Source organism: Arvicola amphibius, chromosome 5 (genome assembly GCF_903992535.2).
Source record: "Arvicola amphibius chromosome 5, mArvAmp1.2, whole genome shotgun sequence".
Taxonomy (NCBI): domain Eukaryota; kingdom Metazoa; phylum Chordata; class Mammalia; order Rodentia; family Cricetidae; genus Arvicola; species Arvicola amphibius.
Window position 1 is genome coordinate 83,777,497 of NC_052051.1, and position 22,822 is coordinate 83,800,318.

The 22,822-nt window shown below is 37.9% G+C and overlaps 1 protein-coding gene across 1 annotated transcript in view; it reads right to left on the bottom strand.

The window, feature by feature from the left end:
- Ckap5 (cytoskeleton associated protein 5) overlaps positions 1–22,822 on the bottom strand; it is a 95,649-nt gene that overhangs the window by 55,962 nt on the left and 16,865 nt on the right. Inside the window, 6 exon segments of the mRNA XM_038331140.2 lie at positions 5,235–5,335; positions 6,327–6,459; positions 7,305–7,476; positions 12,534–12,740; positions 15,402–15,595; positions 21,002–21,093. Coding sequence (XP_038187068.1) covers positions 5,235–5,335; positions 6,327–6,459; positions 7,305–7,476; positions 12,534–12,740; positions 15,402–15,595; positions 21,002–21,058 — 864 coding nt within the window. The 5' untranslated portion in view covers positions 21,059–21,093.

The window sequence follows — 22,822 nt, forward strand, 5'->3', positions numbered from 1 at the left end:
TATACTCAATCAGTTTAAAGACCTGAATTTTTGTTGTTTCAGAAACATTTTCTAAAGTCAACTAAAATAATGGCAAAAACATAGTTAATAAGGTCTATTTTGTTCATAAAATTTTCATTCGCGTATAAAAATGTATTTATTTTATTGATTTTTTTTGGTATTGCGAGACAGGGTTTCTCTGTGTTGCTTTGGAGCCTGTCCTGGAACTCTCTCTGTAGACCAGGCTGGCCTCAAACTCACAGAGATCTGCCTGCCTCTGCCACCCAAGTGCTGGGATTATTAAAGGCATGTGCCATCACCGCCCGGCGTGATTTTTTTGAGCCATACATTTTTCCTTGCTCCCCTCCCTTCTTCTCTCCTCTCCTCCTATCCTCTCCTATGGCCCTCATGCTCCAAATTTACTCAGGAGATCTTGCCCTTTTCTACTTCCCATGCAGATTAAGTCTTAGGATTCTCATTGTTGTCTAGGTTCTCTGGGATTGTGAACTGTAGGCTGATTTTCTTTGCTTTATGTCTAAAAGCCACTTATGAATGAGTACATATGGTATTTGTCTTTCTGGGTCTGGGTTACCTCACTCAATATGATGTTTTCTAGATCCATCCATTTGCTGGCAAATTTCAAAATGTTATTATTTTTTTTCTGTTGTGTAATATTCCATTGTGTAAATGTACCACATTTTCTTTATCCATTCTTTGGTCTAGGGGCATTTAGGTTGTTTCTAGGTTCTAGCTATGACAAAAATGCTGCGAAGAACATAGCTAAGCACATGTCCTTATGGTACGATTGAGCATCCTTTCTTTGGGTATATACCCAAAAGTGGTACTGCTGGGTCTTGCAGTAGGTTTCCTAATTTTCTGAGAAATCATCATACTGATATCCAAAGAGGCTGTACCAGTTTGCACTCCCACCAGCAATGGAGGAGTGATCCCTTTATAAACCCCAAAGCTCTCCAGCATAAGTTGTCATTAGTGTTTTTGCCATTCTTACAGGTGTAAGATGGAATCTTAGAGTTGTTTAGGTGATCTGATCTGATGGCTAAGGATGTTGAACATTTCCTTAAGTGTCTTTCAGCCATTTTAGATTCCTCTTTTGAGAGTTCTCTGTTTAGGTTTGTACTCCATTTTTTTTTATTGGATTATTTATTCTTTTGATGACCAATTTCTTGAGTCCTTTGTATATTTTGGAGATCAGAACTCTGTCCAATGTGGGGTTGGTGAAGATCTTTTCCCATTCTGTAGGCTGCTGTTTTGTCTGCTGACTGTGTCCTTTGCTTTACAGAAGGTTTTCAGTTTTTTGTTTCAGGAGGTCCCATTTACTTATAGTTTCTCTCAGTGTCTGTGCTGCTGGTGTTATTTTTAGGAAGTGGTCTTCTGTGCCAATGCATTCAAGTGTACTTCCCACTTTCTCTTCTATAAGGTTCAGTGTGGATGGTTTTATGTTGAGGTCTTTGAGCCATTTGGACTAGTTTTGTGCATGGTGATAGACATGGATCTATTTTCATTCTTCTACATGTTGATATCTAGTTATGCCAGCACCATTTGTTAAACATGCTTTCTTTTTCCATTTGATTTTTTTGCTTGTTTGTAAAAAATTAGGTGTTTGTAGGTATGTTGATTAATATCTGGGTCTTGATTCTGTTCCATTGGTCCTCCTGTCTGTTTTTATGCCAATACCAGGCTGTTTTCAGTACTGTAGCTCTGCAGTAGAGTTTGAAGTCAGGGATTTTGATGCCTCCAGAAATTCCTTTATTGTACAGGATTGTTTGGCTCTCCTGGGTTTTTTACTTTTCCATATGAAGTTGATTACTGTGCTTTTGAGGTCTGTGAAGAATTTTGCTGGGATTTTATGGGGATTGTATTGAATCTGCAAATTGGTTTGGGTAAGATTGCCATTTTTACTATGTTAATTCTACCACCGAAGAGCATGGGAAATCTTTCTATGATCTTCTTCAATTTCTTTCTTTAAAGATTTAAAGTTCTTGTCATACCGGTCTTCCACTTGTTTGGTTAGAGTTACTTGAGACTTTTTTTTTTTATGGTATTTGTGGCTATTGTGAAGGATGATGTTTCTCTGATTTCTTCCTCAGCCCATTTATCTTTTGTGTAAAGGAGGGTTAATGATTTTTTTTTTTTTTGAGTTAACTTTGTATCCTTCTACATTACTGAAAGTTTTCATGAGTTGTAGACGTTTCTTTTTTTTTTTTTTCCCCACGCCCCTAGACGTTTCTTGGTAGAATTTTTGGGGTCACTTATGTCAGCAAATAGGGACAGCTTGACTTCTTTTCTGATTTGTGTTTATGAGTTGTAGAAGTTTCTTGGTAGAATTTTTGGGGTCGCTTATAACAGCAAATAGGGAGAGCTTGACTTCTTCTTTTCCAATTTGTATCCCTTGATCTCTTCTTGTTGTCTTATTGCTTTAGCTAGGACCTCAAGAACTATATTGAACAGATATGAAGAGAGTGGACAACCTTGTCTTGTTCCTGATTTCAGTGGGACAGCTGGGAGTTTCTTGCCATTTAGTTTGATGCTAGCTGTTGGCTTGCTGTATATTGCCTTAATCATGTTTAGGTATGTTCCTTGTATCCCTGCTCTCTCTAAAACCTTTATCATGAAGGGAAGTTATATTTTGTTGAAGGCCTTTTCAGCATCTAATGAGATGATTATGTGATTTTTTTTTTCAGTTTGTTTATATGGTGGATTATATTGACAGATTTTCGTATGTTGAACCACCCCTGCATCTCTGAGATAAAGTCTACTTAAGCATGGGTGGATGTTTTTTTGATGTGTTCTTGGATTTGGTATTTTTATAAGCCTAGCAGAAAAAGAATGCCATGGTTTTCCATTTTGTTTCCTGTTAAATAGATCACATATAGAAACAATCATTTCTAGCCCATCTTACAGCAGCACAATTATAGGAAAGGAATCTCTATCTCACAAAATTTAAAAGGCGAAAGAAAAGCAATCATAGAACCAGTAACCTCCACTGCCCCCATCTGGTGAACTAGGTTTTTGCTTTTGGGTATAATGCTGGCCCATCTGTTTTACATCTAAAAAGAAAATGTTTCATTAGAGAATCATTCAACAAGTTGAATGTCCATAATTTGAAAGAACATCAGAAGATTACTAACTTATTACCTCGCAAGAGGATACTCCAATTCAGATATGCATTAATCAAAATTATTGGCCGGGCGATGGTGGCACACGCCTTTAATCCCAGCACTCGGGAGGCAGAGGCAGGCGGATCTCTGTGAGTTCGAGACCAGCCTGGTCTACAGAGCTAGTTCCAGGACAGGCTCCAAAGCCACAGAGAAACCCTGTCTCAAAAAACAAAAAAACAAAAAACAAACAAAACAAAACAAAATAAAACAAAAAAAACCAACAAAATTATTGGAAGTCGGTTGTAGTGACTCACATCTATAATTCAACATTCAACAAGAGATGTAGGAGAATTAAGAGCCAGCTTGAGCCACTCAGTGGGATCTTATCTTCTAAGATAGAGCCAAAAATATACTTTTTTCTTTTATTTTCTCCAGTCTGGTTGGTTTGAACCTGTAATCCTGAAGTTTTTTTCAGTGTTAGTATTATAGACATGTGCCTTCACATTCAGCTGACTCAGAGGGTTTAATGACATTTAAATAGTAAGATGTGATTCCTAAAAAGATGATGCTTGGGCTGGGCGGTGGGTGGTGCAGGCCTTTAATCCCAGCACTCAGGAGGCAGAGGCAGGTAGATCTCTGTGAGTTCGAGGCCAGCCTGGTCTACAAAAGCTAGTTCCAGGACAGGCTCGAAAGTTACAGAGAAACCCTGTCTCGAAAAACTATATATATAAAAAGATGATGCTTGGGGCTGTAGAAGGACTAGAGGTTAAGAGCACTGACTGCTCATCCAGAAATTCTGCGTTCAATTTCCAGTAACCACATGGTGGCTCACAACCATCTGTATTAAGATCTGGTGCCTTCTTCCGGCCTGCAGGGATACAGCAGGCAAAACACTGTATATATAATTAATAAATAAATCTTAAAAAAAAAAAGATGATTCTTAAGGAGATTCCTATTAGATAAATATTGAGAGAATAGCATTATAGGAAGAAAGAACAATACAGGTTAAAGTTCAGAGTTAATTAAACAAAGAAACCAGTAGCCTATATGTTACCAGAAGAAATATAGCAAGCATGTCTAAAGTAAAAAAATGACAATCATTAGACATGTGGCTGAAAGGTAAACTGAGGTTTCAAGGTGCCAGACAAGGGAAAGAATGGCTACAGAATGAGTTCAGACATCATCTTAACACTCACAGAAGCTACTGAAGAATTTAGATTATGTTTTAATATGGGAAATTTTCCCCTTTTCAAAAATGATATCTCTAACTACATTATAAAATTCAATGGAGGGAGCTGGAGAGATGGCTCAGAGGTTAAGAGCATTGCCTGCTCTTCCAAAGGTCCTGAGTTCAATTCCCAGCAACCACATGTTGGCTCACAACCATCTGTAGGGGGGTCTGGTGCCCTCTTCTCGCCTGCAGGCATACACACAGACAGAATATTGCATACATAATAAATAAGTAAATAAATAAATAAATAAATAAATAAAATAAATATTTAAAAAAATAAAATTCAATGAAGAGAAGACAAGAGCAAATGGTAGTGACTAGGACAAGACTGGGCATACTTTTGTCTCTCTTGGGACAATGTTTGGAGACACTGATTGCCATGAATTTAGAGGATGGTATTCCTGACTCTAATGATGTCTAGTGTGCAAAAGTTACATATGCTTTCTACCCATCCTACAATGCACAAGACAGGCCCACCACGACAGTCTTCTGAAACAAACAAAGTCAAGAAATCTATCTGGGTCAAAGGTAACCTTTAACTTGTAGGAGTCACTTTTCTCTTTCTACTCGGGTTATCAGGCTTAGATGTGTTGAGCCATCTGTCCACTCAAAAAGAGATGAACATAGGAGATACTTAAAGATAAAACCAGAGAATAAATGAGCGAAAAGTTGAAAACACTGTTCTGATGTTTGGTAAAACATGTTATTTTGTTTTTAAATGCCATACAATGATTGCATATAGAAAATAGTAAGAGAAAAAAGAAAAAGAATCCACTAAGTTACTCTACTATGAAGATATAGAGGGAGTGGGGAGGTATACCAAGCAAGGGCTCAGAAGAACATTCTCTAATTTTACCTATGTTATTATTTAAAAATTAAAATAAAGAAAATTAAGCATTACTTACAATTTTGTCATAAAAGTCTTTGGGAAGTTTGGAAAGGATCTCTACTGCTTCCAAAAGCTCATAAGCATCTATCTGTGGTGCCTCATCACCATCATCACCACCTTTGAAGAGAAAACAAAATAGACCTTAAAAACTTTTTTTTTTTTTTTGAGATGGGGAAATGACTCAGTGGGCAAAAGCATTTGCTGTATCAGCTTGATGACCTGAGCCAGACTCAGTCCTACAAGCATCTGTAATCTCAGCACCTACAGGGAGATGGAAGGCTGAGAAACGAGAAACTCATGGGCCACCTGCCTGGCTCAAGAGACTGAGTCTTAAAACCAGGTAGGCTGCTGGCTCAGCAGTTTAGAGTGCTTGCTGCTTTTGCTGGGGACCCAAGTTCAGTTCCCTACACCCACAGTGGGTAGATAACTGACTTTAAGTCACAAAATCTGACAACTATTTCTGGTACCAACACACATGTGGCATATACTTTCAGGGACAGACACACACACACACAACAAAAACTGAAGTAATTTAAAAATAGTAACTTTTTAAAAGTGGAAAGGTGAAGAACAACAACTGAAGGTTGTCCTCTATACATGTACTGTCATACAGGAGTACCCACCTGCGCTCGCTCTCTCTCTCCCTCTTTCTCTCAGACAGACACACACACCAAAATAAAATAGTCTTACTTACCAGTTACCTTTTCATATCTCTGAAAAGTTTTTTAAATTTATTTTACACACATGACTGCTTTGCCTGAATAGATGTCTGTGCACTATGTGCACACGTGCATGCAGTGCCCAAGGAGGACAAGAGAGGGTTAGATTCCCTGGAAATGGAAGTATAGATGGGTTGAGTCACCATGGGAGTGATGGGAATCAAACCTGGGTCCTCTCAAAGAGCAGCAAATGCTCTTGATCACTGGCTGAATCATCTCATCTCCCACGATGAAATTGTTATAGAAAAGAGACTAGAGTTATTCAGTAGCACAAATGACTCGGATTTTATTAAAAGCGGTTCTCTAAGAGATGCCTAGAGAATATGATTTGTTGTGGCAGCAATAATTCTCACTCATTTTCATAGAGACTGTGTCTAAAACTGTCTCACCTCCCTCTGCATCTCCGCCAGCCGACTGCTGCTGTTCCAATTTAGCTTCTAGTTCTTGTTGGGAACGGAGAAACCGACTTGGTTTAGGAGCACCCGTTGGCAGCTTGACCCATTCTTCTTCCAATTCTTTCAACTGCAAGCATTAACAAAATCTTAAAGTTTTTAAATTTATATCCCACAGTTAGAGAACATAATGCTTGTACTTACTGATATATTGGAACTCACTTTCTGTTCACAGGGTACTAACAGGGAAACTAATAAAAAACAAATAGAAGCTGTATTTTGTAGCATAAGTCAAATCAACTGACATTACCACACTGAAGATTTATGTCTAAGCAATAAAAATAAAAATCCTTTAAAAAATTTTTTTTAACGTATGAGTATTTTGCCTTCATGCATGCAAGTGCACTTCTTTGTGTGTCTGGCGCATGCAGAGAGGCCAGAGGATCACCTGGAACTAGAGTCACAGAGAATTTTAAATAGCCATGTAGGGGTTAACTCTGCAAGAGCTGCAAATGCCCTTAACCTCTGAAACATCTCCTAAGCTCCCCAAATCTATTATTTTAAGACACTATCACTAGTTTACAAATTCAAATATGCTATATTATCAAAAAATAACTATGTGATAGAACTTTTTCATCCAAATATGGGAGTCCTGCTACTCAACAGAATCATAAAGGGATCTTTTACACTGCTATAGGCTTAATGCTAGTAGGACTGGGGTCCAAGGGCAGAGATGTTTCATAACACCTGAATAAAACAAAGCCTAGTTTTGTTTAATATGCACAAGACTCAGGACTTGCTCCCTAGCAGAGACAGAGATAGACAGTAACAGCAAAAGTCTATGCTCAGGAATTTAACTTATTTAAATCTTAAAAATAAAAAATAAGTATGTGTAAGGATAGAATATTAATTAAAAATAGGAAATATCTCTATATTAACCTTATGCAAAAATGACCAAAGAAATCTGTGCCTTACCTGGACAGAATTTATATTTTGTAATGGGTGTCTCAGGGCATCTCTAATCCATCGATAAATCTCTACAGCAATTAGTTTGGCTTCATCCCGTACAGCCTTGTCTCGAGATTCAAACAGTTTTGGCAATACTTTAATAATTGGCTTAAGTAAGATGATTTTGGAACCAAATTCACTGCAAGTAAAAAATTTGGGGAAAAACTGTCAACATGTCATGTTTCATTGAGCATGTATAGCTCCAAATCATATATGGCACCCACTGTGGTGACAAACGCCTGTAGTCCTAGCACTCAGGAGGTAGAGAAAGGATCTCTGTGAGTTCAAGGCCAGCCTGGTCTATACGGTGAGTTATATAAAGAGATCCTGTCTCAAAACAAATCAATCATATATTAATAGGTTAAATTATCCTTAAGGTAACAAATGGGATTCACAGCCATCTATCTATCTATCTATCTATCTATCTATCTATCTATCTATCTATCTATCTCTATATATACAAAGAATATTTAGCTATCATTCTTAAGATTATTATTTAGTGTCTAGAGCAAAAAATAATAACATTTTCAAATGAATTTTCTAATAACCAAAGACAGGCTTGAGTTTTGGCGATGCCTATCTCATTTCCGATTTTTCAACTAACATAATGTACCTCTGTGGTGGATTGAATGAGAATGGCCAAACAGAAAGTGTGTCACTGGGGGTGGGTTTCAAAAGCCTAAACCAGGTTCCCTCCCCAAATCTCTATCCATGTCTGCCTTGCTCCCTATCATGAAGATCATGGACTCACCATTTAAAAATATAAGCAAGCTCCCATTTAATGCTTTCTTTTAGAAGTTGATTTGGTCATGGTGTCCCTTCACAATAACAGCAAAGTAACTAAAACTACCCTGTATCCATTTAACTCTTTCTTTTCTCCACCCCATGGGAAATGATTGCATTCTGACTTTTGACCAATATTAGTGTTGAGATTGGGTATTGCTATATAGTTCAGACTAGCCTCAAATTCATGATCTTCCCATCTCAGCTTCCAAATGCTGTGACTACAGATGTATACCAACATACTCACTTCTAATATTAGCTTTCTGGTTTGCTTTGTGTGCTTGTTTTTTTCTTCTTCATTTTTGGTTTATCAAGACAGGGCTTCTCTATGTAAAAGCCCTAGCTGTAACTCCCTCTGCAGACTAGGCTGGCCTTGAACTCACAGCCATCCACCTGCCTCTCCCTCCCAAATACTGCAATTAAAGATGTGTACCACCACCACCAGGCCTGATCTTATTCTTAACACTTATGAATAGCAAATTCTGTAACAGTAAGGATTCAGTTATAAAATATTGAATTTCAGAATGAGTAATAGGATTCAAATATACTTGGGTCTTTCAATCATTTAGTTTTTAAGAAAGATTCTCACTCTGAAGCCTAGGGAACTTTGGTGATTCTCCTGTCATAGTATCCCAAGTGCTAAGACTTCAGGTGATAGTACCTACTATAATTAGTTAAAATATACTATTAACTTGTATGTAATATATCTCACTTGCACAAATGTAATAAAATTGCTCAACAATATATATTACAACATACTACAGATTAAAATGTTAAATTCTTTCCCCGCAAAGTGATTTTCAAAAAGGTGTCATCATATAGAAGTAAGAGACCTGGTCAGTGGTCCTCATCAGCGTAGACCATGAAATCCAACATGAACAAGTTCAATACAATCACCATATACAAGTTGCCCATGAATGCTTCGGCATTGCCAGGGCATAAATGCCAATGTCATCATTATTTAGATAGCATAACATGAAAATAAGCTAGATCTCTAAGACTTTCTCTAAAATGGACTTTAAAAATCAAGTGTGGTGGGTCACACCTGTAATCACATATTAATAGGAAGATCAAGAATCTGAGGCCAGGTTGGGCTACATAGAAATTTCTAGAGAACAAAATGAACAAAATAAAAAAGTACTCTTTCAGATCGATTTTATTTTTATGTGTATGAGTGTTTTGCCTGCATGTATAATTTGTACCAAGTGTGTGTCTAGTGCCTGAGGATGTGAGAAGAGGGTCAGATTCCCTAGGACTGGAATTATGGAATTATCTGTAAAGACACCATGTCGGTGCTGGGAACTGAACCTAGTCATCTGCACGAGAACCAAGTTCTCTTCACCGCTGAGCCATTTCTCCAGCCCCAAACCCACAAATAAAGGAACACAACTACTTCATATTATTAGAAAAATAACATTTTATCTTAATTCAGCTGACCTACAAGACTAAAGGACAGATGAGAAATTATAGTGCTCTTAAATCACTTTTTTTGAGAATTATTTAACTTGGTGCCTGAAGAACCTAATACTCAAGATATCTTACATATTCCTAAAGTACAGACAACAAAAGGCAGATGCTTTCTTTCATTACTATTTCTGGACGGGAATGTATGTCACAGGTAAAATTCTTGTCTAACATGTGAAGTTCTGGGTAAAATTCCCAGTACCAGTGAAAAACAAATGAACAAAAGAAATACATTGTAATGGTTTCATCTAATGCATTTTTGTTTCTCTATCATGACCCATTTTTAAAAGATAGAATAAAAGAGATGAAGCAAGTCCACATGGAAAATAGACACATGAACAAAACAAAAATCTAATTTTGATAGTAAACATGATAGAAAAAAAGTTAGGTATCTTAGCACACACCTGTAAGTTTAGTACTTGAGAGGTAGGAGGAGGAGGATCAGAGTTCATGGTCATCCTCAGCTACATAGCAAGTTTCAGGCAAGCAGGAGCTACCTGAGTCCTTGATCAAAACACTAAAAAATGAAAGAATGAATGAAAGTTTAAAAAAAAAAAAAAAAAAGGTCTCTAGAAGCCTGTTGTAGGAGCCGGGCAGTGGAGCACAAGCCTTTAATCCCAGCACTTGGGAGACAGAGGCAGGTGGATCTCTGTGAGTTTGAGAACAGCCTAGTCTAGAGAGCCAGTTCTAGGACAGACTCCAAAGCTACAGAGAAACCTGTCTCAACAGCCCCCCACACACGCAAAAAGAACCCAAAACAGAACAAAACTCAAAAAACCTGTTGTAGAGATGACAGAATGTATTTTTTGCCTCCTAAAGCTGTCACTAATGATAGCTCTAGGAGGCTATGGCACCTTGAAACAAGCAGTGTCGTCTGTAAGTCCTAAAACACTACTTCACATTCTGAAACACTTTAGGAAAAAAAACACACAACAATTACAAAGGTAGACTACAGCCCATCACCATCAATAAGAAGGCTAGAGTATGCCTTTCTAGGACATGGGAGTTCCCAGATTTCTTTTCCCTAGACACTGAAAATAATAATGACTATACAGATACTGCAAATAATGATTATGTAAAGGATATAAATAGAACTTACTCTTTCCTATCCTTGTTCTCCTAGTCAGTTTAAAGGTAAAATTACTATAGTATACAAGTCTATAAAACAGAAATTCTTAATTTATAAGCAGTATAATATACATAGTACACATACATGCATACAGATAAAACACATAAAAAATTAGAACAAAAATCTACTGGTACAAGCAGAGTCTGCAAATTCATTAAATTTCTTATTCTACTTTTTTTTATTATGTATACAATATTCTGTCTGCGTGTATGCCTGCAGGCCAGAAGAGGGCACCAGATCTCATTACAGATGGTTGTGAGCCACCATGTGGTTGCTGGGATTGAACTCAGGACCTTTGGAAGAGCAGGCAATGCTCTTAACCGCTGAGCCATCTCTCCAGCCCCCTTATTCTACTTTTTAAAAAAAGATGTATTTATTTATTATGCATACAATGTTCTTTTGGCACATACAGCTCTCATTATAGATGGTTGTGAGCAACCATGTGGTTGCTGGGAACTGAACTCAGGACCTCTGGAAAAACAGCCAGTGCTCTTAATCTCTGAGCCATCTCTAAAGCCAGAAAGAAAGAAAGGAAGAAAGGAAGGAAGGAAGGAAGGAAAGAGCGAACGAACACTTTATTGAGCACACAGGTGAGGGCAGGCTGGCAATATCTAGAGTAGTTAGTGTTTGTGGCTTAAAATGAAAACTTTCTAAAATGGCAAAAATGAGACAATTATTTACACATTCTGCCAAGTATGGTGACTTATGCTTGTAATCTTGGCACTTCAGAGACAGAGTTAGAAGAGATGCCAAGAGTCTAAGACCAGCTTGTGCTAAGGGTAGAGACCCTGTCTCGAAAACAAAACAAAGCCAAAAGACAAAACTCCACATGCTTACTATATATAGTATAAAAGAATAGTAATAAAGAAACTTTTACTGGGATGTGAAAGTAAGATGTGCAGTGGGTTTAAAGCACTTGCCTGACCTGAAAATTGACTCCTTAAAGTTGTCCTGATGCCTGTCCTCTACACATAGCCCTGGCACCGCACTCCCAGTCATGCATTGTATACACATGCAGTAATAAATATAATTTAACTTAAAAAAGGAAATTTTTATCACACAAAAATCTAGATAAAATCAGGCAAAAGAGAACATAAATCAAGATTAAACAAAATTGAAGAATGCCAATACTTTCATATAAAATAAACATGTTAAGATAACTGTCTCCAAGACGTGAGTCATAAACCAAATTACAAGAGTTGCAAAGGAACGATCTTCATCCTGAGAGTTCATTAGTACACTTTCTAAAGTAGCTAACATTGTACAATAACAGGATATGAGACTGAAGAATTGCTTAGATTTGGGATGTAATGATACTCCTCCTACGGAAGAGGAGGAGGAGTCTACTTAATCAGAACTACTGATTTACCAAAGTCAGAACACTCTACCAAATCTTAGCCACTCATCTCTGAAAGGTCAGTATATATATATAAAGAAATTCAGTTTTCAGTAAGAATTCTAGGACTGAACACACAGCATATATAAGTTATTATTTTTATATCAGACCAACTGTAGAACAACTTATTTTTGATGTTTACCAAAAAGGCCTCAAACAAAGTTTTGCCCCACACACCCATACAAACATGTCTTTATAGCTAACAAGTGAAAACTGCTTAAAAATATTGGGAATGCTTTTCTACAAAAAAAGCCAATTCTCAAATAAGACAGCAATGTTCCCTTCTCACTTTCAGTGGGAAGGAATTTAGAGAAAATAACCAAACAACATGCCTGAAGGATGAAATTACAAGTTCAACAGTCCCCATTTCTGTTTATACCTGGAGCTTAAATTCAGTCGGCATATTAAAAGAACTAAAACTTACCTTAAGGCTTTCCTTAGTGTTTCTGTACAGGCCACTATGATCTTGGGGTTCTTATTATCCAGGCCCTTTAAGAGCTCTTCTTGTACAGACTCTCCTTTTTCAATCTCTATGTACATGAGGCAAATCTCTATGCCCAACTCCTTGGCTTTGGCTTTAGGTTGGTTGAAGACTTTACTTACAACACCTGATACAACTTCTCCTGTGGTTCTGTAAATGCCACATGCAAGGATGTTTAAATAAAAAAAAAGATGAACTGTAAACAATCCACAAAAGACATACCTCATTATAATTTCATTTTGTAAGTGTAGAAAATTCAATTGAAAACTTTTCTTAAATACTCCTTACAATCTTGTTTGTTTTTGTTTTTTGACACAGGGTTTTTCTGTGTAACAACTCTGGTTGTCCTGGAACTCACTTTGTAGACCAGGCTGGCCTTGAACTTACAGAGATCCATCTACTTCTGCCTCCTGAGTGCTGGGATTAAAAGCCTAAGCTATGACTGCCCAGCCATTTCTTGCAACCTTATGATACAGAGAAACTACATCTATCCTTGCAGACCTTCTTTAGAGTGTGTGCATGTGTGCCTGTCTTATACGGGATTATACAAACATACACTTCAGAATTATGTCAGAGGCTGTGGGAGTTGCAGCAGGTGACACCTAGTATTCAGATGTCAATCCCCCAGAGGAATGGTTCTCTGATGGAGGAGAATTCCATCTGGGAAAGGCCTGTGGGACCACCAACTCTGGAAACTGTTGCTTCTGTCTGGAATTTCACATGTGCAAAAGCAGCTACAGTGTCTCCCCAATACCTACACTATAGTGTGTAATCGCATATGATATGTATATGCAATCTCATGATTGCATCTCAATCTTATGGGCACATATATCCATGGGTGGTCATGAAGATGACTTCTCATTAAGCTGTAAAATTTTGATATATAGAAAATATACTATGATATGCTTCATAACTAAATCTATTGTCCCAAGAGAAATATAAAGACACTTAAAAGACTGCTTTGTTCCATTTACTCAAACTACACACAATTAGCTCATTTTTTATCTCAGAGAAAGTTCAAACTAGACTGAATGTTTATGTAAATGAACCATAAGTTAAAAACTTTATAGATATGCACACAGTCAGAGTTGCAGATATCTAACCAAGATTATTAATAGAAAGCAACCTAAAAAATCATGCCAATTCTTTGCGTGCCAAGTCTGGCTGGTAAAGACCTATGTCTTGCAGCTTGACTCATCAGGTACTATGCCTCCGGCCTCTGGTCATTATTAAACTAGAAACCTTGAAAACTTGTGTTGCCATGGTAAATGGCTCTGTCCTTATTGTTTCCCCAAGGACTGTGCTATGACCAATGAGATGTAATTCTTATAACTTTTTTCTTATTGCTTCAAGCCTCCTGTAAAAAAAGAAATGTATTTAAGCTAGGTGAACAAAGAAGCAAGAGAGAACTGAAACAGAAAAACGAACGGACCAATGAGAATTAGAAGACAGTTATAGCAAGGGAACTAGAGCTGCAGAATAATAAAGGAATGACCCTCAGATCATGTATTTGAGTCTTTACTCCTCAGACAGAAAACTCTTAAGTTCAGTTTTGCTACACTGTGGAGGTTTTTTTTGACCCCTGGTGGGTAACATTGAAAGCTGGTCTTTTGGGCTAGTAATAGGATTATAGAATGCTTGCTTTTTCAAATATTGACGTTATTTTAGACATTTTTAAGACAATTTATTTACACAATGGGGGAATATATCTTTAATAAGGAAAGACTCCTCAACTTCTTAGCAGAACACTGTAGTAACTTTATTGCAGTGAGTGCCTTGTAATTAAATAATTCTCAGAGCAAAAGGAACAAAACAGGTTAGGGCTACAGGGAGCATGTCAAAAAAGCAGTTTCTAATATGAAAAGAAAAATGAAATATAAAAGTGATCATTTTATTATTGTTGGTTCTCGTTAACCAAACTGTCAAACTCCTCAAACTGATGATGTTCACTAGCATGCTCTTTGAAGTAAACACATCTTTCTTGTATAGTTAAAGGTCTCAACAGTTTATATATAGAAGTTCTTTCTCACTGATAACATAAAGACTAGGCAGTATAGAAAAGTGAATGAGTGGAAGCCATCCACATCTAAAGTCAAATAGGCCAGGAAACAGAGTAGAGGTCACTGCCCCAAGAGACAGAAGATCTTGGAGGGGAAAGCAAAATTATAAAAACAAAAAACAAACAAACAAAAAAAACCCTAGTAAGTTTGGTTTTTTTAACTAATTATTTTTTATATTTATTTTTTATTATGTGCATTGTTGTTTTGCCTGCATGTATGTCTGTGTGAGGGTATCAGATCTATAAGTTACAGATAGTTGTGAGTTCTCATGTGGGTAATAGGAAGAGCAGTCAGTGCTTTTAGACACTGAGCCATCTCTCCAGTTCAGTGACTCTAAGTTTCAAGAGAAGTCTTCCATAATGCCCTCCTGTCTTCAGCGAGGCTCTGACATGTCCTTCACAATGGCCTCACATTAACCACTTCTAAAAAGTTTAAGAGGACAAACAGGGGCAGTTAGATGACTCAGCGTATGAAGACACCTGCGGACCTAAGTTTGATCTCTGGTACTCACATAGTGGTCAGTGAAAGAACTCATTCCCACAAGTTGTCCTCTGATGTTCACATGTACCCAAACACAAGGAAATAAACATTTATTCTACTTTAGAGATTTCATGTACCATTTAGACTAATTAAAGATACAGAAAGACTATTAGAATATTTTAAAACTATAGTAGAGGCTCTACAAATACACAAACATTTACCTATGTAGCACTAAACAGAGACATTTACAGAATATTAAGAAACTACTTACTTTCCTGCAACATGGGCATTTTCAACATAGACAAGTGCAGCTTCTAGTCCTTTCAACTGAACCACTGCGTTGGAATCAGTGACAAATTTTTTGATTAATCCTAAGTATTTGGACCATTCAGGGCTTTTTTCATCCTTTATTTTCTGGAAGATCTTCAGGGCCTCTTCATATCCACTTAATCTTGCTTTCCAGAGCTAAAAGAAAATTAGCATTTTGAAACAGGGTTAATGATAGTATTCAGTGATAATCTGGAGAAGTAAAAGAATATTCCATACCAGAAAATTTAAACAAAATACCTGTTTTTCTTAAAAAAGAAAGGAGTTCAGAAAATTTTCAAGAAAAGAGTAGTAAATAAACAATTTGTTTTGGTTTTGGTTTTTGAAATAGGGTCTCTCTCTGGAACTCACTATGTAGACCAGGCTGTCCTTGAATTCACAGAGATCCGTCTACCTCTGCCTCCCTAGTGCTGGAATCAAAGATGCGTGTCACCATGTCCAGCTTCAATAACCTTAAGAATATTTTGCCAAGGCTATCTAAAAATCTACAGCAGCCCAGAGAGGAGGCTCAGTGAGTAAGGACACATGTTGTACAAGTCTGGTGACCTTAGTTTGATTCCTGCGTTCATCTCACAATAAACAGAGAACCTTTCCAATGTTGTCCCCTGAGGTCCGTATATGTGGTGCAGACACAATTTTTTTTTTAATTTAAAGATAAAGTACTGCCAGGTAATGGTGGCGCCCGCCTTTAGTCCCAGGATTGGGAGGCAGAAGCAGGAGGATATCTGTGAGTTTGAGGCCAGTCTGGTCTACAAAAGTCCAGGACAGCCAGGACTGTTGCACAAAGAAACCTCATTTCGGGGGAAGAAAAGAAAAGAAAAGAAAAAGTAAAATAAAATACAACCCTCAAGTCATTACAAATGTTTCTCAATTTATATCTGAGTATTATAAAAAGATATGGTAACTGAAAAATCAGAAACCACCCTGATGGAACTGCCCACTTCCCAGTATGTGAGGTCTTGTCTGTGTGATGATTAGTCAGTTTCACACTGTCAAGCTTTAGTAACAACTTGCTATTTACTTAATTTCAGATACCTCTATTGAGGATTTATATTATTATTAATTTACTTAACAGGTATTTAATAGATAAAAATTAATACCACCTCAATGTGTAGGGTTTACATTCCATCAGGAGAGAAAAAAAAACAGCAACTGTTATTGTTTGACTATGAAATCTCTATCATAGGCTTGTGAGTTGAATACTGGGAACCCAGATAATATGGCTATTTTGGGAGGTTATGAAAACTTTAACAGGTAGGAGCTAGCTGAAGGAAATGTCACTCGAGGTCTATTCTGGGAGTGCTATACCTTGCCCTGGCCCCTTTGCATATATTCTCATTTTCTGTTTGTAACTGCTATGAGGTAAGAAGCTCCTCCTGCCATGATGCTCTGCCCAAGTAAATGTGGCTAGGAACCACAGATAGAGTCCTTTGAAAATAAATCTTACTTTACGGTTTTCTCTCAAATTTTGTAATCCCTTAAAAGTAACATAAAAACATACAAATAAACTTAAAATTAGCAATGTTAAGTTCTACAAAGAAAAAGGGACATGGCAATATGTAAATATGTAGAATAAAAGCCTCATTTTTTTCTTGGCTTTAAAAAGTTACCCAGGGGCTGGAGAGATGGCTCAGTGGTTAAGAGCACTGACTGCTCTTCCAGAGGACCGGGTTCAATTCCCAGCACCCACATGGCAGCTCACAACTGTCTGAAGATCTGAAGATCTAACACCTTCACACCAATGCACATAAAAATAAAGTTAAACCATAAAAATATTTTTAAAAAGTTTACCCAGGGCAGGGTGGTGGTGGTGCAGACCTTTAATCCCAGCACTTGGGAGGCAGAGGCAAGCGAATCTCTGAGTTTGAGGCCAGCTTGGTCTACAGAACAAATTCCAGGACAACCAGACTACACAGAAAAACCCTGCCTTCCCCCCACACACCCCCATACAAAATTTTTTAGACAAGGTTTCCCTACACAGCTAAGGCTATCCTTGAACTCTTTTTCTTTTCTTTCTTGTTTTTCTAAACTGTTTTTGAGGCAGGGTCTTAATATTTAACTCTGGATGGCATGGACCTCACTATATAGCCCAGGTTAGCCTGGAACTCACAGACATACATCCGCCTTTGATGAGGTTAAAGGTGTGAGTCACCCACAGACAGGCAGACTGCTATGAGTTCAAGGTGTGGTGGCACACGCCTTTAATCCCAATGCTTGGGAGGCAGAGGCAGACAGATCTCTGTGAGTTCAAGGACAGCCTGGTCTACAGAGTGAGTTCCAGGACAAAGATACACAGAAACCCTGTCTCAAAAATGCCAGGAAGTAAAAATAAAAGAAGCATAGGTTAAAATAAAGCCACGTAAAGATGAAAAATACACAGAGTCTGGATACTATATATTATTATGTTGTCTTTGAATTGCTTGCTTGACAGCTGAGGAAGAAGCAACAGCTGCTAAAAGACATTTAAATATAAATGCTACTGGATTAATAAAACAAATATTTTGTAAATGAAAATTGAAAATTGAAGTTAAAAGATCTATTTCTTTGGAGAAGATGTTTTGCGTTTGTTTCCATAGAAAATGAGAGGCTGTGGATTTGATGGAGGAGAGTTATCTGTCTATGTTACTTTCATTGGTTAATTAATAAAGAAAACTGCCTTGGCCCTTTAAGAGAACAGAAAATTAGGTAGGCGGAGTAGACAGAACAGAATGCTGGGTAGCAGGAGTGGGGAGACGCTTCAGGCAGTTGCCATAGTGAGTCACCATGATTCTCCTCTCTGAGATGGACGCAGGTTAAGATCTCTCCTGGTAAGCCACCCCTCGTGGTGCTATATAAGTTACTAAATATGGGTTAAAGCAAGATACGGGAATCAACCAATAATAAACTACAGATAACGGGCCAGGGGCCAGGCAGTATTTAAATGAATACAGTTTCTGTGTAATTATTTTGGGTAAAGCTAGCCGGGTGGCGGGACACAGCCTGCCATTTCTTCTACATGGATTCATTCTGAGTTAAGAAAAATCAGGTTTGATCAAGGAAGATCACCTGAGAAATCTCTGGTAGGAACAGATGGCTTGGATGTCTGAGTTCTATATCCAGAACAGATTCAAGACTGCTGCCTGAGATGATCAAGCCTCACATGATACTCCAGTCTGCCATAATTCTAAATTTTCTTTAGGTCCCCATAAGATTATCAGCATCCCAACCAGCAGGAAGTAGCCTGGAAAACTGCACCCACATTCTGCAAAAATGGACTATGGATATTTTCCTTTGTTTAGAATGCTGTATACAAATTGTTATGGCTAATGATCAGGAGAAAAGCTAAACAAAGAATATTAGAGTCAGAGTTCTTTTTTTTTTTTTTTTTTTAAAGAGGGGGAAATGGTGTAGGACAATGATCTATATTCTGTCAACTGTATTTTACATAAACGCTGATTGGCCAGTAGCCAGACAGGAAGTATAGGCAGGACAACCAGACAGGAAGTAGAGGTGGGTTAATGAGAACAGTGAATTTTGGGAATAAGAAAGCTTGGTCCACAGTCGTGGTGACCCATCCACAGAAGAAGCAAGAGGTGACTGCCTCACTGAATAAGGTACCGAGCCACATGGCTAACACAGACAAGAATAATGGGCTAATATAAGTTATAAGAGTTAGCAAGAAGCCTGAACTAATGGGCCAATCAATTTATAACTAAAAAAAAAGAAAAAAAGAAAAAAGGTGTGAGTCACCACATGCAGCTACTGCCACTACTTTTCAAATGCTGGGATTATATAAGCATGCTCAGGGTTATTCCTACTCTTACAAAGAAAAGAGAGGGCTAGGAATGTAGCTAAGTTGGTATAGTGCTTGCATGGCATGCACAAAATCCTGGATTCAATACCCAACACCACATAAAACCAGGAGCAGTAGAACACGTCTTTAATACCAGGCAAGGAGGATCAAAACTTCAAGATCATTTTCAACTACATGCAGAGTATGAGGCCAATCTGGACTACATGAGACTTAACAAGAAGGGGAAGAGAGAGACAGAGAAGGAGGGAGGAAGGAAAAGAAAGGAGAGAGGAGAGGGAGGGGAGGGAAGGAGAAAAGCGGGGGTGAGAGAGAGAGAGCGAGCGAGAGAGCGAGAGAGAGAGAGAGAGAGAGAGAGAGAGAGAGGGAGGAAGAAAAGGAGTAAGGAAAAAGGAACATGATATAAAGCTAGTAAGGATTTCAAAGGGCCAGCTCACCTAGGGCTGTGAAAGATTCTGCTTATTCTCAGAGCACTAACTGAAACTGAAATGATTTGGGAGAGTATAAGCAAAAAGTTAAGACTGTGAGACAACCAAATTAATTTGCACTTTAGACACTAATAAACAATTAGATGTTTCTCAATACTAATTAGATCAGAGAGAGAAACGGGACAATGTATGATTGAAAAAGAGAAGATATTTGTTTACATGTATTTTACAGCAGGGGCTATGCTCATATAAAAGAACTTTTCTTTTTATAAAGATTTATTTTATGTATAGAAGTGCTCTGTCTGCATGTACAGCTTTATGCCAGAAGAGGGGATGGCTGTGAGCCACCATGTGGTTGATGGGAACTGAACTCAGGACCTCTGGAAGAGCATTGCTCTTAGTGCTGAGACCATTTCTCCAGCTCCAGAAAAGACTTTTCTAAAGACAGAAAACTGTTTAATCTATTACAAGATTCTTTTATGTATTTAGTTATTTATTTTTAAAAATTTAACTTTATTTCTGTGTGTCTGTCTGTCTTGAGTATATAAGCACATGTGTATGCAGGTGACATGGAGGTCAGAAGAGGGCATCAAACTTCTTGGAGCTGGAGTTACAAGTGATTGAAAGCAACCTGAAATAGGTGCTAGGAACCAAACTCAGGATTTCTGCAGAAACAGCAAGCGCTCTTAACCACCAAGCCATCTCTCCAACTCTGTTTTTAAGCATCTAAAATCAAAACTAAAATCCTAAACTTTAATTAAAACAACTATTAAAAAGGGGCTGGCAAGATGGTTCAGTGGAGCTGGGCGGTGGTGGCGCACGCCTTAATCCCAGCACTCGGGAGGCAGAGGCAGGCGGATCTCTGAGTTCGAGGCCAGCCTGGTCTACAAGAGCTAGTTCCAGGACAGGCTCTAGAAACTACAGAGAAACCCTGTCTCGAAAAACCAAAAAAAAAAAAAAAAAAAAAAGATGGCTCAGTGGGTAAGAGCACTGGCTGCTCTTCCAGAGGTCCTGAGTTCAATTCCCATCACCCACATAGCGGCTTGCAGCTGTCTGTAACTTCAGTTTCAGAGAGTCTGACATCGTCATACCAATGAACATAAAATAAAGTTAAATAAATTAAAAAAAAACTATTAAAAAGGGAATTGAACTCAGAACCTTTGGAAGAATAGGCAGTGCTCTTAACCGCTGAGCCATCTCTTCAGCCCTGGACTCCTATTTCTAATGGCATAAAATAACATGTTATCGATGTTTGATATCTTAAGCAAGGTAATAATAAATGCTAACAAAACAATAACAATAAAATTTAAATTCTAAAAGTCTTACCTTGTGCTCACATTTCTGATCAACTGGCAGTTTCAACCACTCACTGTCATCTCCCATCGTGCTTCCACTTTTCCTGGAGTTAAAAGTAGTTCCTAGACGGATAAAAGTAGAGGGTAGACACTCATTAACTAATAACCAAGTAGTCTCATGACAAAAAATGATTTTTCTTGGGTTATCATGGATGTAGAAAGGAGTTAAAAAGTCCCTTCTTTGATCAGATGCCTACTACTTAATTCTATTAATAGAACTTTTTTCTTTTTCTTCTTTTTTTCCCCACAAGACAGGTTGTTTGGCTGTCCTCAAATTCATAGACATCCACCTGCCTCTGCCTCCTGCTAGCTAGAATTAAAGGTGCTTGCAGGTGTGGGCCTGGCTAATAGAACATTTTCTTTTCCTGTTTTTTTTTTGTTTGTTTGTTTTTGTCTTTGTTTTTATTGTTTTGTTTTGAGACAGGATTTTTCTGTGTATCCCTGGCTGTCTTGGAACTGGATCTATAGAGGGGGATAGCCTCAAACTCAGATATCTATCTGCCTTACCTCCCAAGTGCTGAGATTAAAGGTGTGACCAGTTGGCATAGAGCATTTTTTGCTGTTGTTGTTGTTTGTTTTTTAAAATAAGATTAGTTTCTTTGGAGATAACAGAAATTCCCAAAGTATTTTCTGGTTTTCTTGGTGGTAAGGGGGAGAGAGTACGGGTTGGTCAAACATATTAGGCAAGCACTCTACCACTGAGTTATGTCCCTTGGCCTCTTTTGGAAGTAATGGAAATGTTCTTAAATTGTGATGGCTACACAAAAACTAAGCAAGTCTAGTAACAAAAGTCCTGAGAAGATAAACCATGATGTACAAGAAAGACAGATCAACAAACAGCTCCAACATAGAGTAAAATACACCATATGCAGAAAGAGTCATAAAGAAGGGGCAGACTGTCAGTGACAACTTCATGGCATTTGGCATTGTCAGTGAGAATGGTAGATGAAATTTTTAAAAATGAATATTAACAAGGAATGGTGGTAAACACCTGTGATTTCAACATCTGGGAAAAACTGCAGCAAAAAGAAGATTGTGAGTTTGAGGATAGCATGGGCTACACAGTTAAGATTCTGTCTAAAGTGGGGGAGGAACAGGTGGAAAAAATAATTTTATGTTTAGGAAACATTAAAGGCAAAGCCTTGGAGATTACTAATCACATATACAGAGACCCTAAGTATAAAACCAGAGAGATTAAGGTCAGAGCATAGAATTAACGATTAATAACTAAAATCTTTTTAAAAGGCACTTACTAGAACAAATTAGAAAGTAGAGAAAGTAGAAGGTTTCATTTGTGGGGTGGTTTGTTTTTAGCTTGAGACATGTATCTCAGTCTGGTTTTCAATTCCCAGCTTTTCTGTTTTACCTCCAAAGTGGTGAGATTACAGGCTGTAGCACCATACAAGACGAAAGTAGAGTTTTGATAGGAAATGATTACAATACTCCTCCAGGAGCCAGAGCTAAAGGTCTTATCAACAGGAATGGAAAGAGTCGGCAGGGATACTGAAGGGAGTTATATTACAGAGAAAGAATCAGCAAGTCTTTGCAGCTAAAGGAGGTGAGAGCTAAGGGTAAAGTCTAATGCAGAGAGGGAGGCTTCAGACTATCTAAGAGTAGGGGGAAAAACGAGAGATCTGAGTTGCCTTTGGGGAGTGGAAGAGAAGCTAGAAGTATGAGTCTGTTTTAGACCACAGGATGATCTCCAAGGGGTACAGGTGGGGAGCACGTTCAAATAGCTAAACTGTAACACTGGGGTAAACAGAGGGCTCTGGATTTTAGATACAAAAACCAC